The sequence below is a fragment of the Parus major genome, chromosome 8, assembly GCF_001522545.3.
Source record: "Parus major isolate Abel chromosome 8, Parus_major1.1, whole genome shotgun sequence".
Taxonomy (NCBI): Eukaryota; Metazoa; Chordata; class Aves; order Passeriformes; family Paridae; genus Parus; species Parus major.
Genome location: NC_031777.1, coordinates 30,036,416 through 30,056,113, shown reverse-complemented (window position 1 = coordinate 30,056,113; position 19,698 = coordinate 30,036,416). Strand labels below are relative to the sequence as shown.

Below are 19,698 nucleotides of genomic sequence, written 5' to 3'. Positions count from 1 at the left end.
ACTGGTGTGAACTGGGCTGAACTGGGATGGGACTGGGGATTGGGGAGTGCCTGCTCCCAGTGCTGGGCTGAGCTGAACTGGGCCAGTCCTGCTGAGGGGCAGAAGGTGCCAGCTCGTGTGTGGGACACAGGGACAGCACAGGACAGCTGCTGCAGAGCCAGGAGGGGAGCAAGAAGGAAGGAAGTGACACTTCAGGAACAGCAGCAAGCTCAACAAAATGAACATTTGGGCCTCAGTTTGGTTCTGCACACGATTATTGAGGTTGGAAAAGCCCTCCAGGATCATCCAGCCCAAGCTGGGACCTGTCCCCACCTTGTCACCAGCCCAGAGCACCAAGTGTCACATCCAGGGGTTCCTTGGACACCTCCAGGAGACTCCAGCCCCTTCCAAAGCCTGACCACCCCTTCCATGAGGAAATTTCCCTGAAATGATTTTCCCTGAAAGAATTCTCCCTGCACCTTCACATTACCTAAGTTTCTCCCCACCTCCTGAACCTTTCCTGATCCAATCTAACTCTGGATCTTCATTTTGAACTGCTCAACCCCCACAAAGAACAATTTTCTCCAGCATCTGTCAAGGCAGCTGATAAATCCCAGGAATTTCAGTTCCTGACTCAGATGTACCATTCCTCATCCCTGTGTGGCATTCCAGGGATTCTAAAATAGGTAAAGGTACCAAAAGCCCAGAATGGATCTTTTTAAATCCACATTAGGAAATGAAACCTCCACTAATGTCTCAGCTTTTGTGTCACTGACAATTCCAAGTATCTTAATGGAATTCAGCAGCTGTGCCCATGACAGGATTCACATTCCAAGTAGAAAAACCTCTTCTTTAAAATCAGGAAGTTTGAAGAGAACACAGAAAAGGCGTTTGAAGATGCTAAGCTCAAAACTAAACATTTTGCAAAGATACTTGAAGCATTAGGTGCAGTTCATTCAAGTACAACCAGGCTGGAAAAATACAATTTAAAAGGCTCAAGCTGGAAAACTTGCAGGATTTCCAAGACCCAGAGCAATGTTTAATCCAACTCCACACTTGTGCAGCTTCAATAATCAGCTTTTCTACTCAAAATAAGTACCCAGTTGTATCTCTAAAGGTGTCTGAAGGCAATTAAAATGGGAGTGCTGAAGTTCTGAAGGACAATTCCCATCCCTGACAGGATGCTGCATCCATGGATTTTAAATTGCCTCAGTTTGGGATGAGAGAGACAGAATTAAGAGCAATTAAGAGAAATACAGATGGGTAATTAAGAATAAACCTTATTAGTAAAGTGAGGTTTATGAAATCAACTCTGTTACAAATCAGCTCTGCCACGACCTGGGACGCTGAGTAGTGCGAGTATGCAAATCATGGATTTGCATATGCAAATGAGCACACATTTACCTTGTTTTCCCCACTGCAGCCGCTGTTGTCATCGTTATCGACATCATCATCATCCTCTCCCTCCTCCTCTTCCTCTTCTTCCTCCTCCTCCTCCTCCTCCTCCTGCAGGGGCACGGTGCCATCGTAGCCGTAGCGGCTCAGCAGCTCCTGGATGGGCATGTCGCTTTCCTGGGCCAAATCCAAACAAAAACTAATTAACAGGGAATTAACAGGGATATTTCCACTGCAATTCCTCCCCAGCATCAAGGTTCTCCACAAACCACAGGGATCACAGGCACCTACACCAAAAGAATGGCCATTCCAAAAGGGATGGATGGGAAAAATTGGAAGTTTGGGATCCTAAGAAAAAGATGAGGGGGGTTTTGTACAGGATAATTTATTTCCTAATCCTTGATTTATTTCCAGCAGACCTCCCACCCCAACAGGATCTCCATAAAGCTCATTAAAAGGGTTTGGTTTTATCAAACACCTTCAGTAGCCACAGGAAATAAATTCCTTATTGGAATATTTATTGGTATTCCCTCCACTGCCCAAAGCAGCTGGAAAATGGTGGATTTTAGTATAAATTTGTGGAAAAAATGGGTGAAATGTGTGTCAGCAGCAAGTGCTCCACACAGACAGTGGGATCAGAGCCTGTCCCAGTGCAAGGCAGGAATTCCTGCAGTGACTCCAAGAATTCAGCTCAAACACAACTTCCAGCACCTGGCTGGAACACAGAATTCCATCTTTTAGGGGAAGTTGTGCTCCAGGGCCAATTCCACAGAGTTTGACAATTTTGGAATATAAAATTCCAGCCTCTCAGTGTGCCTGTACCTCTCCTTTTTCTGAGAGGGTGAGGGATCCCTGATATCCAGGGAAGGACAGCAAGAATTTTTATTTCCCATTTCTTTTCAGCTGCTGAGCTCCAAACCCAGAGAAGCAAATCTGCTAAAACCTTAAAATATTTTATTTAAAAACCATTAAAAAGCTGGTCCACTCTGAGGAGACATTTCAATTTATATTGTCAGTTCTCAAATTAATTCAAGTACAACAAAGACTCCTAAACTCTTTATTAATAAAAATTACTAATAAATATTTTTAATTAAATTTTATTAATAAATAAAATAGCTGGCTCTGCTAATTAATTCCTTTATTACTTTTAATCCTCAGTGTCCAGCCTTCAGGACAGCCATCCCTAAGGAGATGTTTCAGAGCAGAAATTTTCAGGGATCATTTAAAAATTCTCTCCCAAAACATCAAATCCTTTGTTTATTATCTGTTTATTATATAATTATATTATATTTATTATATTTATTATTATTAATTGTCTGCTGTTTTTTTCCTTTAGTATTTAATGTTGATAATTGTTGGCTGATAATCAGATATTTTTAGTTATTGGCTGACCTTAGACTTCCTATCCTAAGGGCCTGCACTGATCTAATTTCTGGAAACATCCCAATAATCCCAATGACAAAAGTGGAGTTGGTTGTGCTCTGTAAAAACAAATGTGACAGGGGTTATCAGCACTTATTACCTGTGTATTGTATTTTATTTTATTGTATTTTATTGTATTTTATTTTATTTTTCATTTTATTTTCATTTTATTTTTCTTTAATATTTTATTTAATTTTAATTTAATTTTTTTTTATTGCATTTCATTTTCATTTCATTTTATTTCATTTGATGTTATTTTGTTTTATTTTTATTTCAAAGAACTAAGCCATTCTACCTCTTACTCCTCTACTCTTTGGTTAAGCTTTACACCCAGTCATGCAAACATGGAATTAAATGTTGGCTCCCTGGTCCCCATCGTGTCACTTTATGGGGAATTAATATTTTACTGACACAGACAACATGAAAGGCCTTTGGTCTTAATTAAACCTGGCAGCAGAGCTAGCAGAAAAATCATATTTGAATTATCCAAAAGTTCTCCAGCACATTTTGGAATATTCTGTCTTTAAGCACTCCTTTCCCATAGAGCTGAGAATTAAAAATTAAAATTTATAGATTTATACAAATTTATAATTTATACAAATTCATAATTTATACAAATTTATAATTTATACAAATTTATAATTTGTATACCTACCAAATGGAATTTGTAGGTATTTGGGAATTCAGGAACAGGAATATTCCTGACCCTGTGTTACCCAACAAGGGGGGGGTTTGTATTAATAATATTTTTCTCAAATAAAGCCTTTTAAAACTTCAAATAATCCACTGCAATCCCAAGAGCTCCAAGGACCAGCAACTCTCCAAGAGAAAACACAAATTGGGATTTCTGGATAGCCTCAGGGTATTTGCAAAAATGCAAAGAAAGTGAAAAAAATGAATATATTTGTTTGTTATTTCCCCACAAGCAGAGGTAACCATTGGATGTGAGGGGATAAACTGAAGGGGTTAAAAGTGGTGAGAGAATTACACAAAACATGAAGGGAAAAAAGCACATTTCCAATTCAGAAACATGTGGAGCTTCACTCCTCATTTAATCTACATGAAGCACACTTAGATCCACCAACCATTTATTTATCTTCATGATTTCCATTTAGTATCAACCTGGAAATCAACAGATTAAACAAAAATGATCATTTTTCACTGGAAATATAGATTAAATAGGGTAAATTAATTTCAAGTCCTATTGGCAGAATCACTTAAGCTAAATAGGATTTGGAGATCAAATATTCATCTGTGAGTCATTAATGATCTTTTCTGGAGGCCAACAAGGCCACAGACAGGATCTAAATTAGTTTGCATTTATAATGAACCTACTTGGTAATTTAAGAATATTATTCCTGCCTGAGAAATAATTGAAGACAATACAGAAGTGACAGCAGACCCTGGAATTACCAGAAAGAAATTAACATTTCCACTGGAAATATTGATTAAATGCACTAAATTAATTTAAAGTGCTATTGGCATAATCATTCATGCTAAATAGGGTTTGAACATCATTTCCTCTGCATCTTCTTTTAAATGAAGATATTTCTGAGTGCTCCACTAGATTAGACAGATATTTGTATCAAAATGTGAATTATGAGGGGTTTTCTTTTAAAATAAAAATCTACAAGCATTACTCATGTGCACTTGGAATACACAAGTTTAGTCAGATGATATTTTAATTTGCATTAGCTCTAAAATGCAAATCCTAATGCAAGATTTATTTATGTACCATTTATTTTCTCCAATTTTTGGAAAGTTTATTCAGCTTTTCCCCCCTCTCTTTATTATATATTTATTAATGAGTTTAGAGTGATGTTTTTAAAAAAATTCCAGATAGAAGGGATAAAACCCTGCATGTTTTGTGGGTCTGCTTTGGGATTCCTTCAGGCCACCTACCCTGTTAAGATCCTCTATTTCAGATCTGAAGTTTGTTTCTCCTTCCATCATTTCCTCCTCTTCTAATGTGCGCTCATCATCGAAGTCGTGCACCAGCATATCAGCTGATGGGTCAAATTCATGGTCATCAGATGCTGCTGAACCTCCTGGTGGGAAACATTCCCAACAATATTTTTAGTTCCATTACAGCCTCACAGAGTTGGGGTTTTTTTCAGTTGTTTCTTTAGGTGACGCTCGAAGCAGAATTGAGCAAAAATTCAAATTATTGTCCCTCGCTCCTTTGGTTCGATTTTCAGGGGAATTTCCTTTGTGGGGGGAGATCCTGGCAGGGAGGGCCAGGTCCCTCTTTGTGCACATCACATCTGGAAAATTCAATTTGTGATCACAAACCTGCCTCAACTGAGCTCTACAGAGTAATAAAAACCCTCAGATAAAAACTTCTTTATTCTCGGGCACCTCCCTCGTTTACAACTGCAAAGACAAAAATGCCTTTCTCAAAATTTACACTTTTGCAGATTTTATCTCTGAGTTATTTCCCCCCAGTTCTTTGGTCCCATTTGGTGACAATGACAAAGTGAGGAGCAGAGGAATGGTCTGGCAGATGTCACTCAGCAATATCTGATTTTTAATCCAATCCCTGCCCATCTTCTCCCATTTTTCTTATTTTTAATCCCAATTCTGCTCATTTTTTCCCCCTTAATCCCACCCCTGATATTTTCTCTTTTCTCCTGATTTTTAATCCCAACCCTGCTCATATTTTCTCTTTTCTCCTGATTTTCAATCCCAAATTTGCTCATGTTTTCCTTTTCTCCTCCAATTTTTAATCCCACCCCTGCTCATGTTTTCCCCCTTTTTTCCCTGGACAATTTAAATTCCACTTTCCATACCTTGCCACACTTGTGACAAGGAGGAGTGACTCTAAGGTTTAATTATGAAGCAATTAATTATTTCTCTGAAAGAAATAAAACCTCAAGAGGCAACAATGACCCAGCTGAAGGAACTCCTGGAAAGTTTTTCTGCTCATAGGATGTCAAAACCCTTGGAAATTATTAAAAATATTTACCTGGGCTTGAAGACTCAACAGAAGGCTAAAAAAAAAAAAGAAAGGAAATTATTTTTGCTGTCTTGAACCTGTATAAATCAAATTATTCAGCTAATACAGAACAACTCACTGCAGAAAAATATATTTACAAATAGTTATTAAAGTTATAAATAAAGCACCAAGGTAAATAATAATTTAGTTGGGATCTAAGTCCAGGTATTAATCCCCTTTTCCACAACCCAGGAATATCCCAGATTCCACTGCCAGTGAGTCCCAGCTTAACAATGAAAGAATTATTCTTCATTCTGAAGCTGAGCACAAATTCTCTGTTCTCCTTCAATTCAGGGACACACTTTTTAAAGGAATCCCAAATCATAATTAAAATTCCTTACAGAATAAAGGGAAAAAAAATCAATTTAATCTTAATTTCCAACCCAGCTGCATGGAAAAAACAAAAACCACCACCAGAAAATATTATTTTTGAGATAAAGAAAATGAGATTTCCCCAAGAATCCACATGCCAGAGCCCCTCTTTGGCCCAAAATTTGGTAACCCAGTCTTTCTAACCTCCACAAACAAATCCTTTCATAAAATCCTGCCTTCCCTTGCTTATCCCCTTGCCAATCTTTAACCTCCTGGGGGGAAATTTGCATGTCAGCCATTCAAAGCTCATTTGTTTTGATAATTCAAGCAAATGTTTCCACTCTTTTCAGGCACAGTGTAATGAAGTGTTTATTTCCAAGTTAGGAAAACTGAATTTTTCCCTGTGGTGCTCCTGTCACCTCCTGCAAACTCAGATATTGTTATATTAATTGTTATATAATGCTGTCCTCAAGGAAAAACTTGGATTTTCTAAAGGGTTTTCCTTCTCTTTGCCTCCTTCTCCAACCCAGCCAAGTGATGCAGCAAAGCAAAATCTAAAAGTGAAAAAATTCTGTCTAATTTGAACTTTTTTTGTATCAAAAGCTCCTCAAAGTGAGAAGAAAGGGACCTTCTTAGGGAATAATTTCACTTACACGTCTGCTTTCCTTTTGTGGGAGTGTCCAGTGTATAAATGAACTCAAAATGTGTCCAGAAAAAGGAAAATACAGAATATAACCAGTGAATTCCTTGCCAATATCCCATCCATCCCTGCCCTTGGGTAGTGGGAAGCCATTCCCTGTGTCCCCTTGTCCCAAATCCCTCTCCAGCTCCCCTGGAGCCCCCCAGGATTTCCACAGAAATTCAAATTAACTGGGTAAACACCACAAAAACATTTTTGCAGATCGTTGCACAACACCGGGGGAAGTTTTGCAAATCACTACACCCAAAAAAAACCAAAAAAACAAAACAAGTCTTTATTTGCAAAGATTATCTTAACAAATTCCAGAGTCCACTATGACTGATCTGGAGCTGAATATCAGGATCAGCCAGCAAGGACTGGTCTTTATTTGGTGTTTTGTTTGCCTGATAAACCTGGGTAATTAATAGAACGCAATACTCAATAATTAATACAAATTAACAAAGTTTTAATGTGTTTATTGCAGCAATCATTGGGTGGAAAGCAAATAAATTCAATTTTCCCAGGCTAGGAGAAAAGGCATGGAGAGCCTCCCCTGTTCTTCATGGAAAGGGCTGGAATCAGCATCCCTGGGAGTGTCCAAAAGCAGCGCGAGGTGGCACTTGGGGACAAGGATTAGTGCTGGTGTTGACTGATGGGATGGACTCAATCATCTCAAAAAGTCTTTTCCAACCTTAATTCCACAAGGAAAAATTATCCCAGAAATGACTCTGCCCTCCAAGGAACAGAGCTGGATGGAAAGGCCTGGAAAGGCCCAAGGAGAATTTATTCTGAGGGATCCAAATATTTTCCTTAGTAAACAATAAATTCTGCAAATACCATCCTAGAACTCAAATTAAAATTGTTAAAGCTTTAGCTCTGATGTAACTCCAGGTATAAATCCCCCTTTCCACAACCCAGGGATATCCCAGATTCTACTTCCAGTGGGTCCCAGTTTAAAATAAATGATTCCCATTTGAAGCTGAGCACAAATTCTCTGTTCTCCTTCAATTCAGGGACAAATTTTTTAAGGAATCCCAAACCACAGTGAGAATTCCTCACGGAATGAAGGAAAAGCCATTATTACAGCCATTTAAACCTGTTGTTATTGGTAGCCTCTTACATAAGTTAACACTCATTCTGCAAAAAACCCCAAATCTCTTTCCAAAATTTCTTTGCTTGCCTGGACACATTTTGAATGTAACAGAGGAGTTTTGAGCTGGGAAACAGTTTATGGATTTATAAATCAGTAATTTGATTTTGTGATAATCCATGGGGAATTCTGGCTGCTCCATTCACCTCAGCTCCAGCCTGGGAAGGGAAGTTCTGGGGAAAGGCCTCAATTTGGAAGGAAAAATGGGATATAAAGCAGGGATAATGGGAGTTGAGGGAGCTGTGACTCCAAAACCCAGCCCCAAAGGCTGGGTCTGCTCCTTCTCCCAAGCTTTGCCAATCACATCTGCCCTGCCTGGGGATTCTCCTGTCTGCATTTCCTGGCTTTCCAGTCTGGGATGAACTGCCAATCATTTCCTGCTCCTATTTCCAGCTCCAAGCAGTGTCACATTCCAGCTCATCTTTATTAATGCCCAGCTGCTGCCAAAAGCAGCTCCCTGACCTCTTGCCACCACTGCCGTGCCACCTGGGCCAGCTCAGCATCCCCAGGATGAGTGGCACCACTTTTCCAGCCTCTCCCTGAATTTATCCTGGGCCTCTGAGAGTGCCAGATGTGCTGCAAACACGAGTTTGAGGCTGGAGACGTGGAAAAGGGAGAGCAGGAAAAGCCTTCAGTGCCAGTCTGGCAGCACAGGAGGTGAAGGAGCATCCTATGGTTGAAGAGTTTTTCCAAGACAATCCCTGCAAGGCTTGGCCATTCCCATTCTGGGCCTCCAAGTGATGCTGGCTCTGGCCAGGGGAGAACAGATGGCTTTGGGGACATTTAATGATGAAAATTTCCTGCTGGCTGTGTTGGATCTGTGGATCCTCATTCCTAAGGATGGCACGGCCATGGAACAGGAATTCCTGGGAAAAGGACACTCCTGTTCTTCAGTGCATCTTCATTTTCTGCCCAGCCATTCCCAAGGATGCACAAAGCACTTTTTACCTCAAGGGCACTGGTGGGAACAAAGAGCTGGTACCTGACAAAGGATAACGGGATCCAAGGCCAGGGAGAGGAAAACAGGAGAGAAAAATACAGGATACTGACAATCCACAGGCCAGACACACTGCAATTGTTCTGGAATTGCACCAGCAGCAAAGCTAGCAGTGAACAGGTCTGCTGGGAGCTCAGAGGAATGAAAAATCATCCAGGAACTCCTAACTCATGGACAATGAGGAAAAGCTCCAGTGGCTGAGGATTCCTGCTGCATGGATCCACCAAGGAGCACCACAGTGACCTGAGGGAGACCCCAGCTCTGGGGGAAGGAGTAAACCTCATGGAAAGAGAAAAAGGAGAGACACTGAGCCCCAAACCATTAGAACTGCAGGAATGCCACTGCTTTATTCCAGGGGTATTTTCAGGAATCTCAGGAAGCACTTCCCAAGCTTAGAGACTCTTGGCAGCAAAAATCAGCCAGAAGATCACATCCAATATATATCCAATAGGATATATAGGATATAGACTGGACAGATCCTATTCAATCCATTCCCAAGGGTCTGGATATGGAGTAGATGGGACAGATCCTATTCAATCCATTCCCAAGGGTCTGGATATGGAGTAGATGGGACAGATCCCATCCCAAACATTCCCAAGGGTCTGGATATGGAATAGGTGGGATCCCACACATTCCCAAGGGTGTGGATATGGAATAGACGGACTGAGGTTGGTCAGTCTCCTTCAGACACCTGTGACTGCCTAGGGGCAAATGCAGCAGAGATGTGTCAGTCATGGAAACATCCACAGAGCTGCCCTAAAACATCTCCCTGGACTCTGGGATCTGCATCATCCCATCATTTGGGATGGAAATGGACAATCCCACTGAGCTGGCACTGTGACAGTTTATTTAGTACAAGCAGCTTTGAGGAGGCACCAGCCTTGCAGAGTTTATTCCAGGCAATTCCCAGCGCTGCATGCTGGCAGGAGATGGCCAGGTCTTATTCCAACACTTGGAATGGACTGGGATACTCCAAGTGGAATGCACTGAGGGACAGGACACTGCACAGTTTCACTTCTACCCACAAGTGCTGTCTTTGCTGACACCTTTCACACTGTTTACCAGAACTGATGAATAATGAAACATCTGAAAATTTACAGAATAATCTGCAGTGTCTACAAGATAAATACACATCCTGTCCAAATCGACTCAGTTATCTTTAATAGCTCTTGAAGTGTTACATAAAACAGTTAAAAACTAGAATTAAATTATCTTTATATTGATAGCAACATGCCTGACAAGCACATCAATTTGTTCAGGTCTTGAACTCTGCAAAAGGAAAATATGCCAAAGTTAATAAACTCTCCTGCGAGATGGGCTTGGAGAAAACAACAGGGTAAAATAGGGAATAGCATCTTTTATTCCAGAGGGAATGTGTCCCTTTCCATAAGAGGAAGGCCACAGTCCCAGCCTGCCCCTCCCTGTGTGTTGTGTTACAAATTAACTTGCGTTAAAATATAAAAAAAAAAAAAAGCCACATTTTTATCTTGAAGAGAAAATGGCAACATATTGAAGCAAGGAAAAAAGAAAAACACGTCTGGTCCTCTTTTCCAGTTCTACATGTGAACCCTTGCACAGCCCAAACCACAGTGACATCCCTCAAATGGAAGCCTTCACATCCATGGATTTTTGCTTTTTTACTTTGGTGGCTAAATGAGAAAATTCCTGTCCTTCCAGAAGACAAGGATCAGGTGCAGTGTTTGAACTCACAGATCCCAAATGTGAACATCAAAGCCTTGAAGCTTCTCCTCAGCAAAGCTGCCCTGGCTTGGCCATTCCCTTCTGAGACTTGATCCTTGTACCAAGAGGACTTTTTCCCAGTGTTTTTCCTTGGAAGTTTTCAAGACCAAGCTGGAGACAGCCCTGAGTGAGCCTGGGAGTCCTCAGAGCAGAGAAAGTCATACCAGAGACCTCCTGAGCTCTCTTCCACCTCCAACCATCCCATAATGCTGAGTTTTGAGATTTCTGAGAGAGCTGCAGGTGCTCAGTCTGGAGAAGAAACCCCAAATCCCAGCCCTGCCATGGCAGGGACACCTCCCACTGTCCCAGGCTGCTCCAGCCTGGCCTTGGGCACTGCCAGGGATCCAGGGGCAGCCCCAGCTGCTCTGGGAATTCTATTCCAGGGCCTCCCCACCCTCACAGCCAGGAATTCCTTCCCAATATCCACCTAAATCTATCCACTTCCAGCTTAAAGCCATTCCCCTGTGTCCTGTCCCTGCAGGCCTTGTCCCCAGCCCCTCTCCAGCTCTCCTGGAGCCCCTCCAGGCCCTACAAGGGGCTCTGAGCTGTTCTGTGGGGACAGGGCAGGACAGACAGACAGGTGACAGTGACATCAGAGTGCCAGGACAGCAGCTGATCCCCCCTTGGATCCTTGCACTGAAGGACTCAGGTCCATCCCAGCCTGGAATCTGCTCCCAGGGGAGCTCAGAGCTCTGCACGTCCAGCAGTTCCTGGGGGACAGGGATGTCCCTGCAGGATGCTGAGAACAGCTCCTGTACAAGGTTCCGCTCCAGAACCACCAGGCAGGGATTTTCCCAAGGAACTGCCCCCTCCGAGAAGTGCTGGTGCTCCAGGCTGAGGAAGCTGCTGGAGGGACAGGCCATGATGCTGCCTGCAACTTCACCAGGAGAACTTCCCATTCCAAGAGAATTATGGAGCACCACCCACAGGCAATCAGAACTCCTCCTGCCCTGCCTGAAGCACACAATTCCACACTTCCTCATTTTCTATTTAACATTTATTTCCATTACAAACCCCAGCATTTTCCTTAACTTCTTGTAGTAATCTAAAATATTATGCTAAGAAAACTGGGATTCTACGGAGTGCTTGGATCCTACTGTAGAATTCCAGAAGAAACCAGCCACAGTCATATGCCAGGCACCACAAGGAAACATTCCTATGGACAATTTATGACGTGAATGGATTAGGAGGGAAATATTAATGCAGCCTGGGGCTTCTGGCCAGGAAAAGGCTCAAAAAAGAAACAACTTTACAACAATTCCAGCCTAAATCCCACTGCTGCATCAGGAAAGACTTGAAGTCATGACTGGAAGCCCACAAATATCAATGTTTTATCACATGTAAAAAATATCCTCAAAATTCTTCTATTATGAAAAAATAACTCAAGGGCCACTCTCTTTTTAAGATTAGAAAGCAGAGTGCCACTCTGCAATTCCCTTGAGGGAATCCAATCAGTGCCTATAACCAACCACTTTGGGGTTTATTCCTTCACCAAGGAAGGGAAAAACCAGAATTCCCAGCTCTCCATTGGCTTCACTGACACCTCAGTGCAGTATTCTACAAACACTGCTCAAAATGACACAAAACCCCCCAGTTAGTTACACCTAAGATCAAACCAGGAAAAATATGATTGACTGATGTCAGTCTCTGATTTTAATTGTGATTTATAACAGTAGGAAATTCGGATTTCATCTATTTTGACCTTGTCCTGCATCCAGGAGTTTCTCAAAAACTCTGACTGTTCAAACACCTCAATTTGCAAACACATCAGTGACTGTGTGAGCTTTACTGCTGCTTCCTACTAAACCTTAGTTCAATAAAAACACTAAGAATGTAAAAGGGTTACTAAGAACAGTTATCAGATCATGTACTCCTTCAGCATTCTGTCCTGAAGCCGTTTCAAAATAGAAATCAGAAAGTAATGTTCAAAATATGAAAACAGAGTTCAGTGGCATTCCCAAAGTTTAAAATTCTTCAGCTGAAAGAAGTAGAATATTGAAGGAAAGGGAAATTTTTCCAGACAATAGGAATTTATAGATGACTTCTTAAAGCACATTGTGTTAATAAATTGATTTTTTTGGTTGAAGACAATGAAACTTTCAGAAACTCACAAACATTAAAGTGCACTCAAAGAAATTAGGTTGAGACATTTAATTATCCACTGACAACACAGGAGAGCTCCTGCCCCAAGACAGCTCTTGCTTCTTCCCATACTTTCCCAACACCATAAAATGCCAATCCAGATTTTTAACCCCTCAGAAATTCACTCTGCAGAAGCAAAAATTTAAGTTCTTATTTCAGCAAGTCAAGAAATTGAGGAACTTCAGAGGTTCTGGGTGAGAACCACAAGGAGCTGCTCAGCTGCCTGCTGGAGGTTTGGGAGAAACAGGAATTATGTTCCAGCATCAGTCACAGGGAAGGGAACCATGGAATCCTTTAGGTTGGAAAACATCTCCAAGACCATCCAGTCCAACCACCCCCAGCACTGCCAAGGCCACCAGTGGCCCCAGCGCCACATCCACACAGCTCTGAAACCCCTCCAGGCGTGGGGACTCCACCCCTGCTCTGGGCAGCTGTGCCAGGGTGGGCAGCCCTTTCCAGGAGGAATTTTCCCAAATATCCAGCCTGAGGCTCCCCTGGCCCAGCCACCCCCTCTCCTCCTGTCCCTGTTCCTGGGAGCAGAGCCCAAATTCCCCTCTCCTGTCAGGGAGCTGTGCAGAGCCAGAAGGGCCCTCCTGAGGATCTGCTGATCCCCAGGGCTGGTCCTGCTACCCCATTCCAGCTCCTGTGAGAGCTTTCCTTTTCCTGTCCTGCAGGAAGCTTTTAGGTTCTCAGCCAGAGATGGATCAACTCATGGAAGTTCAGGGACATCACACAAAAGCAGCAGGAGGAGCAGGATCTCCCCTTTCAGATCACCTCAACCCATAACTAAAGCAGCCTGCAGTTAATTCCAAGCCATGCCAACCAAAAATCAGGGATATTTAGTCCCTGATTTTAGACCACACATGCTCACTCTCCTTCCTATGCAGCAGCCCTGGTACTCCTCCTAATTCACTGAAGAACAACAGAAAAACCCCAAACCATCATCTTTTTCCCTTTAGTTTTGCATGCTCAGTATCCTGGCAAGTGCCTGTAGCACCTGACTGGTGCATCCCTTCATGGAACAAAAGGAACAGCAGGAATTGGGCACTTCTGGAAATTACAGCAGGTATTGAGCTGTCTCTGTTCGACACAAAAGTCTGACCCCAGCTCTTCCAGTTTTGGGATCAGAAGATCTCATTCTCTCACTTACATTTCACTCCAACATTATAAAGGCTGAACTAACAAAAACCATTCTCTTTCAGCTGCTAATCAAGCTTTTCAGCCCCAATCTTTTCTTCTCAGGAGGCATTAAAATACTTATTTTGGAAAAAATCTGTGTGTATCAGCATTCCCTCCACCAAAACCACCCCGTAAGCAGCTTAATGCAGGATACTGTAACAGTCACAAAGCTTCAGCTGATCTTAAGTTAGAGATATTTTCTTTCCATTTTATGCCTGCAACAAACTTCTGACATGTTGGAATGTGAGGAATCATGTAAAAGTAAAAAGAACCCTAACAGAGTTTATTAATCCCAAATTTAATATATATTCAAAATATTTATTTTTTTTTCCCTTCTCCTTTGTCTGTCCTGTATTCAAATTGCTTCTGCAAAAGTGAAGCAGCACTTTTGGTGAAGTTAGTTTCACTTTCTGGCCTCCAGCCCTGCTTTCTGAAGGGCCTTCCTGTGTAACTCAACAAGTTTCAGAGTTATACCGGGCTTTGAGGGCTGTGTCTGTCACTGATTTTCTGCAACACAACATTTTTGGATCGTTCCTGAGGGAAGGATGAGCTCCTGTGCATCCCTTCAGAACAGTCAGCACAAGGTTTTCCACTGGGAGAGGAGGATGGGAAGAGAGCAAGAACCATCAGGCAGACACCTTCCCATCCATGTAGTGATCATCTGCAGCTCCTCCAGGCAGGTGGTTGACACCAGAGCCATGAGGAAATGCCATGCTAAGGAGAATTCCCACTCTGTTCCTATTCCCCAAATTCATAAAACCCTGGGATGGTTTGGGCTGGAAAGAACCCAAAAGACCATCCAGTTCCAACTCTTTGCTATGGGCAGGGACACAAACTGAGCTGGGAACTGTATCCAGGACGCTGCCCCTGGTTACATCACTCAGAGTGATAATTTTTTACAATTATTACAGTTTCTCCGTGCAGATGCAACAGTTGCCTGGGAATGAACTCCAGGTGCTGGCCCTCCTGAACTCACCCACAGGCAGATCAAACTCTCCCCCTGCCCCTTCTCCTCAGAGAGGCCAAAACAGGACAAGGAATTCACCTCCAAAAAAGCAAAGATGAAAACTCCCTGTTCCTCTCTGAGTGTGATATTGAGACTGACACACAGCAAAGGCCTCACCCACTGGAACAACATCCACAAAGGGAAAAGCCAAACGTGCCCAGCTCCACATCCCAGTGGGATTTCCCTGCCCCAGGCAGCACAAACCCCCAGCCCTCGGGGCTGACGTGGATGTGAGGACGTGACACCGAGTGGGAAGTGATCACAGCTCAGCCCCACAGGACGCAGAGCCCGCGGAATACCGGGATTATCACAGGATATTGGGGTTAATTAACAAAAAAATGAACAATACGGACAAAACCTCCAGCCAAACATCCCAAATACTCTGATGCCCCACAGCAAAGGCCCCACTGTCTCTCCAACTTTGTAGAAGGCAGGCATTTAATAACCACATTTTTTGGGATCAGACCTGTGGTTCCCTCTCGAGATACAAAACCACCCAGGCAGGTTCTCAGAACTTCTAAGATTAGCTCAGGACGTGTTGTCCCAACAACAGGAAGGCTGCTCCATTAAAGTTTTGATTTGGGAGGAAAAGAGAAAATAATTTAAGGAGAAATCTCCATATATTCAGGAATTTCGAGGGGAGAAGCTTCATCTGTAGAATCTAATCTTGACACTTCCAGCTTGCCCTGGAAGCAACACTTGTCCCACAGATTTTACTTTTCGAGTGCATACTTTTCAAATTTTCACTTCTGACACATTTGTCAATACTGTTGGAGCAGCAAACAGCCTTGAGATTGGGAACCTGGGATAATTCGAGGAAAACTTAATGGAATATCCATTCATCAGTCCCATTTCCCCTCCAAAAAGGGAAAGAGCTGATCCTATTGACATGGACAAATCCAACCCCCACCAACCCAACACTGCGATAAAGAGGCTTTTTTTCCATTTCCCCATTATTTTCCTATCATTATCATATTACAACACCATTATATCCCACAACATAACTCCCATTATCCCCAAATAACCCCCCCACACCCCGCAAATCCTGGGAATTCCACGAGAAAGATCTCCCTGCCAGGACACCGCGCTACCTTTTAAGCAATTCCCCTTTGTCTTAACGACTACAAAAAAGATATTTAAAGGAAATAAAGCGATGTTTTAGCATACGCGGTCCTATCAAAACCGGGAGGCGCCGCGCTCGGTCCCGCCCGCTCCCCTCAGGGCCCTTCAGCCGCCGGGACGGCCCCGCTCGGGGCTGAAGGCCCCTGAGGGGAGCGGGCGGGACCGCCGGTGCCCGCGGGCCTCCGGTCCCCACAACAAACTTGCGGCCCCGCGCAACAAGTTCCCGGGCAGGCCCCCGCCGCTCTCACCTCAGCCATGATCGCTGGTATTCCCGGGAAAGAGTCACATCGCCGGGAAGCGCCGCCGGGTCCCGGTGGGAGCGGCGGGAGAAACGGGGACGGGACCGGGAGCGGCGGCGGGGCGGGAGGGGCGTGGTCACGTTACGCACGACGTCACCGCGCACCGCGGGAAGCGGGCAGGGTCCGTGCGGCGGCTGTCAGTCAGGGGAGGCCACGCCCACATAGCTTGTCAATCAATGGCAAGACACGCCCTCTCGCATGTCAGAGAGCGGTGGTCCAACCTGTCAGTCAGGCTGGCTGTCACGCCCCCTTCCTGTCACTTGGGGGATTGACCACGCCCTCGCCTGTCACTCAACGCACAGGCAAGGCCCCATCTGTCACTCAAAGTCTGAGGCCACTTCCTTACATGCCAGTCAAAGCGCACACCGCTCCCCACCGCCTGCCACTCAGACCACAGGCCACACCCCTTCGTCTATCACCGGGACCACAGGCCCCGCCTGTCACTCAAAACGCAAGGCCACGCCCCCACCCGCCGAGGCCCCTCATGCCCATATATGTCATTCGGCATAAGCCACGCCCCTCACGTGTCACTCAACGTGTAAGCCCCGCCTCTCGCATGGCAATAACGCGTAGGCCACGCCCCCCTCTCATTCGCTGCCCAGGCCACACCCCGGCCGGCGCTGAGGCTCCGCTCGCCGCGGCCCCTCACGGTCCCGAGGCCCCTCGGGCCCCGCCCGCCGCCGCCACCGGCTCCGCATCATCGCCCCGCTCCGCGGTGCCGCTCCCCCCCTCCTGCCCGGTCGCGGCCGCCGTACTCACGCGGAGAGCCGCAGAGGCGCGGGGAGTGTCTCATCGGCCGTGAGGCGAATGGGGGGTCCTCGGGGAATGGGGCTCTTGCTGGGCGTGAGGCTCTTGGGTGACACAGTAACAGCTTTAGGTTAAACATAAAACCCGAAAAACCACCCCAAATAAACAGAGAAAAGCTGCAGAACCGGCGGTAATTCACCGTGTCCTCCCTGCAGCCCCGGTGCCTCACCTGCCCGGCTCAGCGCTGTCCCCGGGCCGGCGCGGGGCAGCGCCCGGCGCGCACGTCGGGCATCGCGGCTGTGTCACAGCGAGGACACCGCGGCCCTGCCTTGTGTTAAACGCCTCGGCTGTGTCCCCTCAGAGCCGCCCGGCTCACGCACGCCCGGCGCCTCCGCCGAGGAGCCGCATCCCCAACCCTCACACGCTCCCCGCGGGCGGTGCCGAAAGAACCAGCGGGCGCGACTTTGCTGACTCAGGAGTGAATCCCCCCCGAGCGAGGCGCTGCAGCCCCGCGGGAAGGCCGAGGCGCCGGCGGGGCGGTGTCGCGGCGGGCGCGGACAGCGCTGGTTCGGTGACACGGGGCGGGGGCGGGACCCGAACCGGGGCCCGGGTACGGCCCGGGGCTGCGGCCGCGAGCACAGCGCGGCCCGCGCGCCGCTCAGTGACCAATCGGCAGCGCCCTTGCTGGCGGCCAATCCCCGCGCCGCGTCTTGGGAGGCGTTGCCGTGGTAACGGTGCGACGCCATGCCGAGCCCCGCTGGGCCGCGGCCTCCGCCGTGAGTGAAACCGCATCGGCCTAAAACTCCAACGTTATTGAAATTAAAAGGCTTCAAAACCTTTGAAATGCCTTGGAATAGATGATAAATTATAATAGGGGCTCAATTCTAATAGATCATTAATTATGATTAATGATTGGGAAAATTTTCTTTATTATAAATGGCTTATATCCCTTAAAATACTTAGTTCTGCATAATAATATATAATAAATTATATTCTGTAATAATAAATTATATAAATGGCTAAAATCCTTAATGATAAATGGTTTACATCCCTCAAAATAAAGGGTAACATTTAATGAATTATAATATGTAATAAATTATATTCTATTCTAAGCCATAATAAATCAATGGTAAAGCGCCTTTATTATAAATGGTTTACATATTTAAATTAATGGGTAATAGATAATGAATTTTAAGATATACTAAATTATATTCTATAATAAATTATAAGGCATAAGAAGTTATAACAAATAAATAGTCAAAACCCCTTTTTATAAATGGTGGAAATCCTTTAGAATAATTGGTAATATGTAATTATGATATAAAATAAATTATAATAAATGGCTGCAGTCCTTTCTTATAAATGGTTAAAGTCCTTTGAAATAATTATTAATATATAATAAATTATAATCAATAAATGGCCACAATCTTGTATTATAAATGGTTTACACCCCTTAAATTGGTATAATACATATAATACATAATAAATTACAATATGTAACACATGACATTCTATAATATGTCATAATATATAATAATTTATGATAAATAAATTAATGTTTTAAATCCTTATTAATTATTATTTATTATATTATTATATTGATTACAAAGGGGTTTATATAGCCTAAAATAATTGACAATATATAATAATTTATAAGAATCCTTTATTAGAAATGGCTAAAATCCTTTAAAATAATTGGTATTTTATAGTAAATTATAATATATTTGAAATAGTAACAATCCTTTGTTATAAATGGTTATAAATGGTTAAAATCCCTTAAAATAATTGGTATTTTGTAATAAATTATTATACATTAAAAATGGTAAAAATCCTTTGTTATAAATGGTTATAAATGCTTAAAATCCTTTCAAATAACTGGTAATAATAAGTTATAATATATAAGAAATGGTAAAAATCCTTTCTTCTGAATGGTTTGCATCCTTTAAAATATTTGGTAATATCTAATAAGTTATAATACATAAGAAATTGTAAGAATCCTTTATTATGAATTGTTAAAATCCTTTCAAATAATTGGTTATAATATATAAGAAATGGTAAAAATCCTTTCTTCTGAATGGTTTGCATCCTTTAAAATATTTGGGAATATAAAATCAATTATAATGCATTAGAAATTGTAAGAATTTTTTATTATAAATCATTAAAATCCTTTCAAATAATTGCTAATAAGTTATAATACATTAGAAATGGTAAAAATCCTTTCTTCTGAATGGTTTACATCCTTTAAAATATTTGGGAATATAGAATCAATTATAATAAATTGGGAATTGCAATAAACAGTCAAACCTTTAGTATTAATTTGATATTTTATAAATATAAATGTTATAATGTGGTGATTCCAGGGCAGGGCTGGGAGCAGCAGCAGCAGCTGGACATGCTGGAACCACCAAAGCCCCGAATTCCCGGAGAACTTCCAGGGTTTTCCAGGGAAAAGCTGCACGGAGAGGGGTCCTGGTGGGCAGCCAGGGAGCTGTGCAGGTGAGATGGTCCAGGAGCATCCTTGGGAAAAGTGGGAA

At 43.5% G+C, this 19,698-nt stretch overlaps 2 protein-coding genes across 7 annotated transcripts in view; one reads left to right on the top strand and one right to left on the bottom strand.

Annotated features, from left to right (window-relative positions):
• Positions 1-17,699, bottom strand: part of MIER1 (MIER1 transcriptional regulator) — a 31,455-nt gene extending 13,756 nt beyond the window's left edge. Inside the window, exons 1-5 of one of the 2 annotated variants that reach the window (XM_015636509.3) lie at positions 17,394-17,699; positions 17,177-17,268; positions 5,762-5,786; positions 4,699-4,844; positions 1,384-1,551 (exon numbers count right to left, since the gene is read on the bottom strand). In XM_015636509.3, the coding sequence (XP_015491995.1) occupies positions 1,384-1,551; positions 4,699-4,797 (267 nt within the window). In that variant the 5' untranslated portion in view covers positions 4,798-4,844; positions 5,762-5,786; positions 17,177-17,268; positions 17,394-17,699. Of the gene's footprint in view, positions 1-1,383; positions 1,552-4,698; positions 4,845-5,761; positions 5,787-16,366; positions 16,510-17,176; positions 17,269-17,393 lie in introns of those variants that run through there. The other variant, XM_015636508.3, reaches the window with a different exon arrangement.
• A 201-nt stretch (positions 17,700-17,900) lies between these two features.
• The window catches only part of WDR78 (WD repeat domain 78), a 13,053-nt gene continuing 11,255 nt past the window's right edge, over positions 17,901-19,698 (top strand). For all 5 annotated transcript variants that reach the window (XM_015636898.2, XM_033516446.1, XM_015636899.2 and 2 more), the window contains exons 1-2: positions 17,901-17,940; positions 19,525-19,660. In XM_015636898.2, the coding sequence (XP_015492384.1) occupies positions 17,909-17,940; positions 19,525-19,660 (168 nt within the window). In that variant the 5' untranslated portion in view covers positions 17,901-17,908. The remainder of the gene's footprint in view (positions 17,941-19,524; positions 19,661-19,698) is intronic.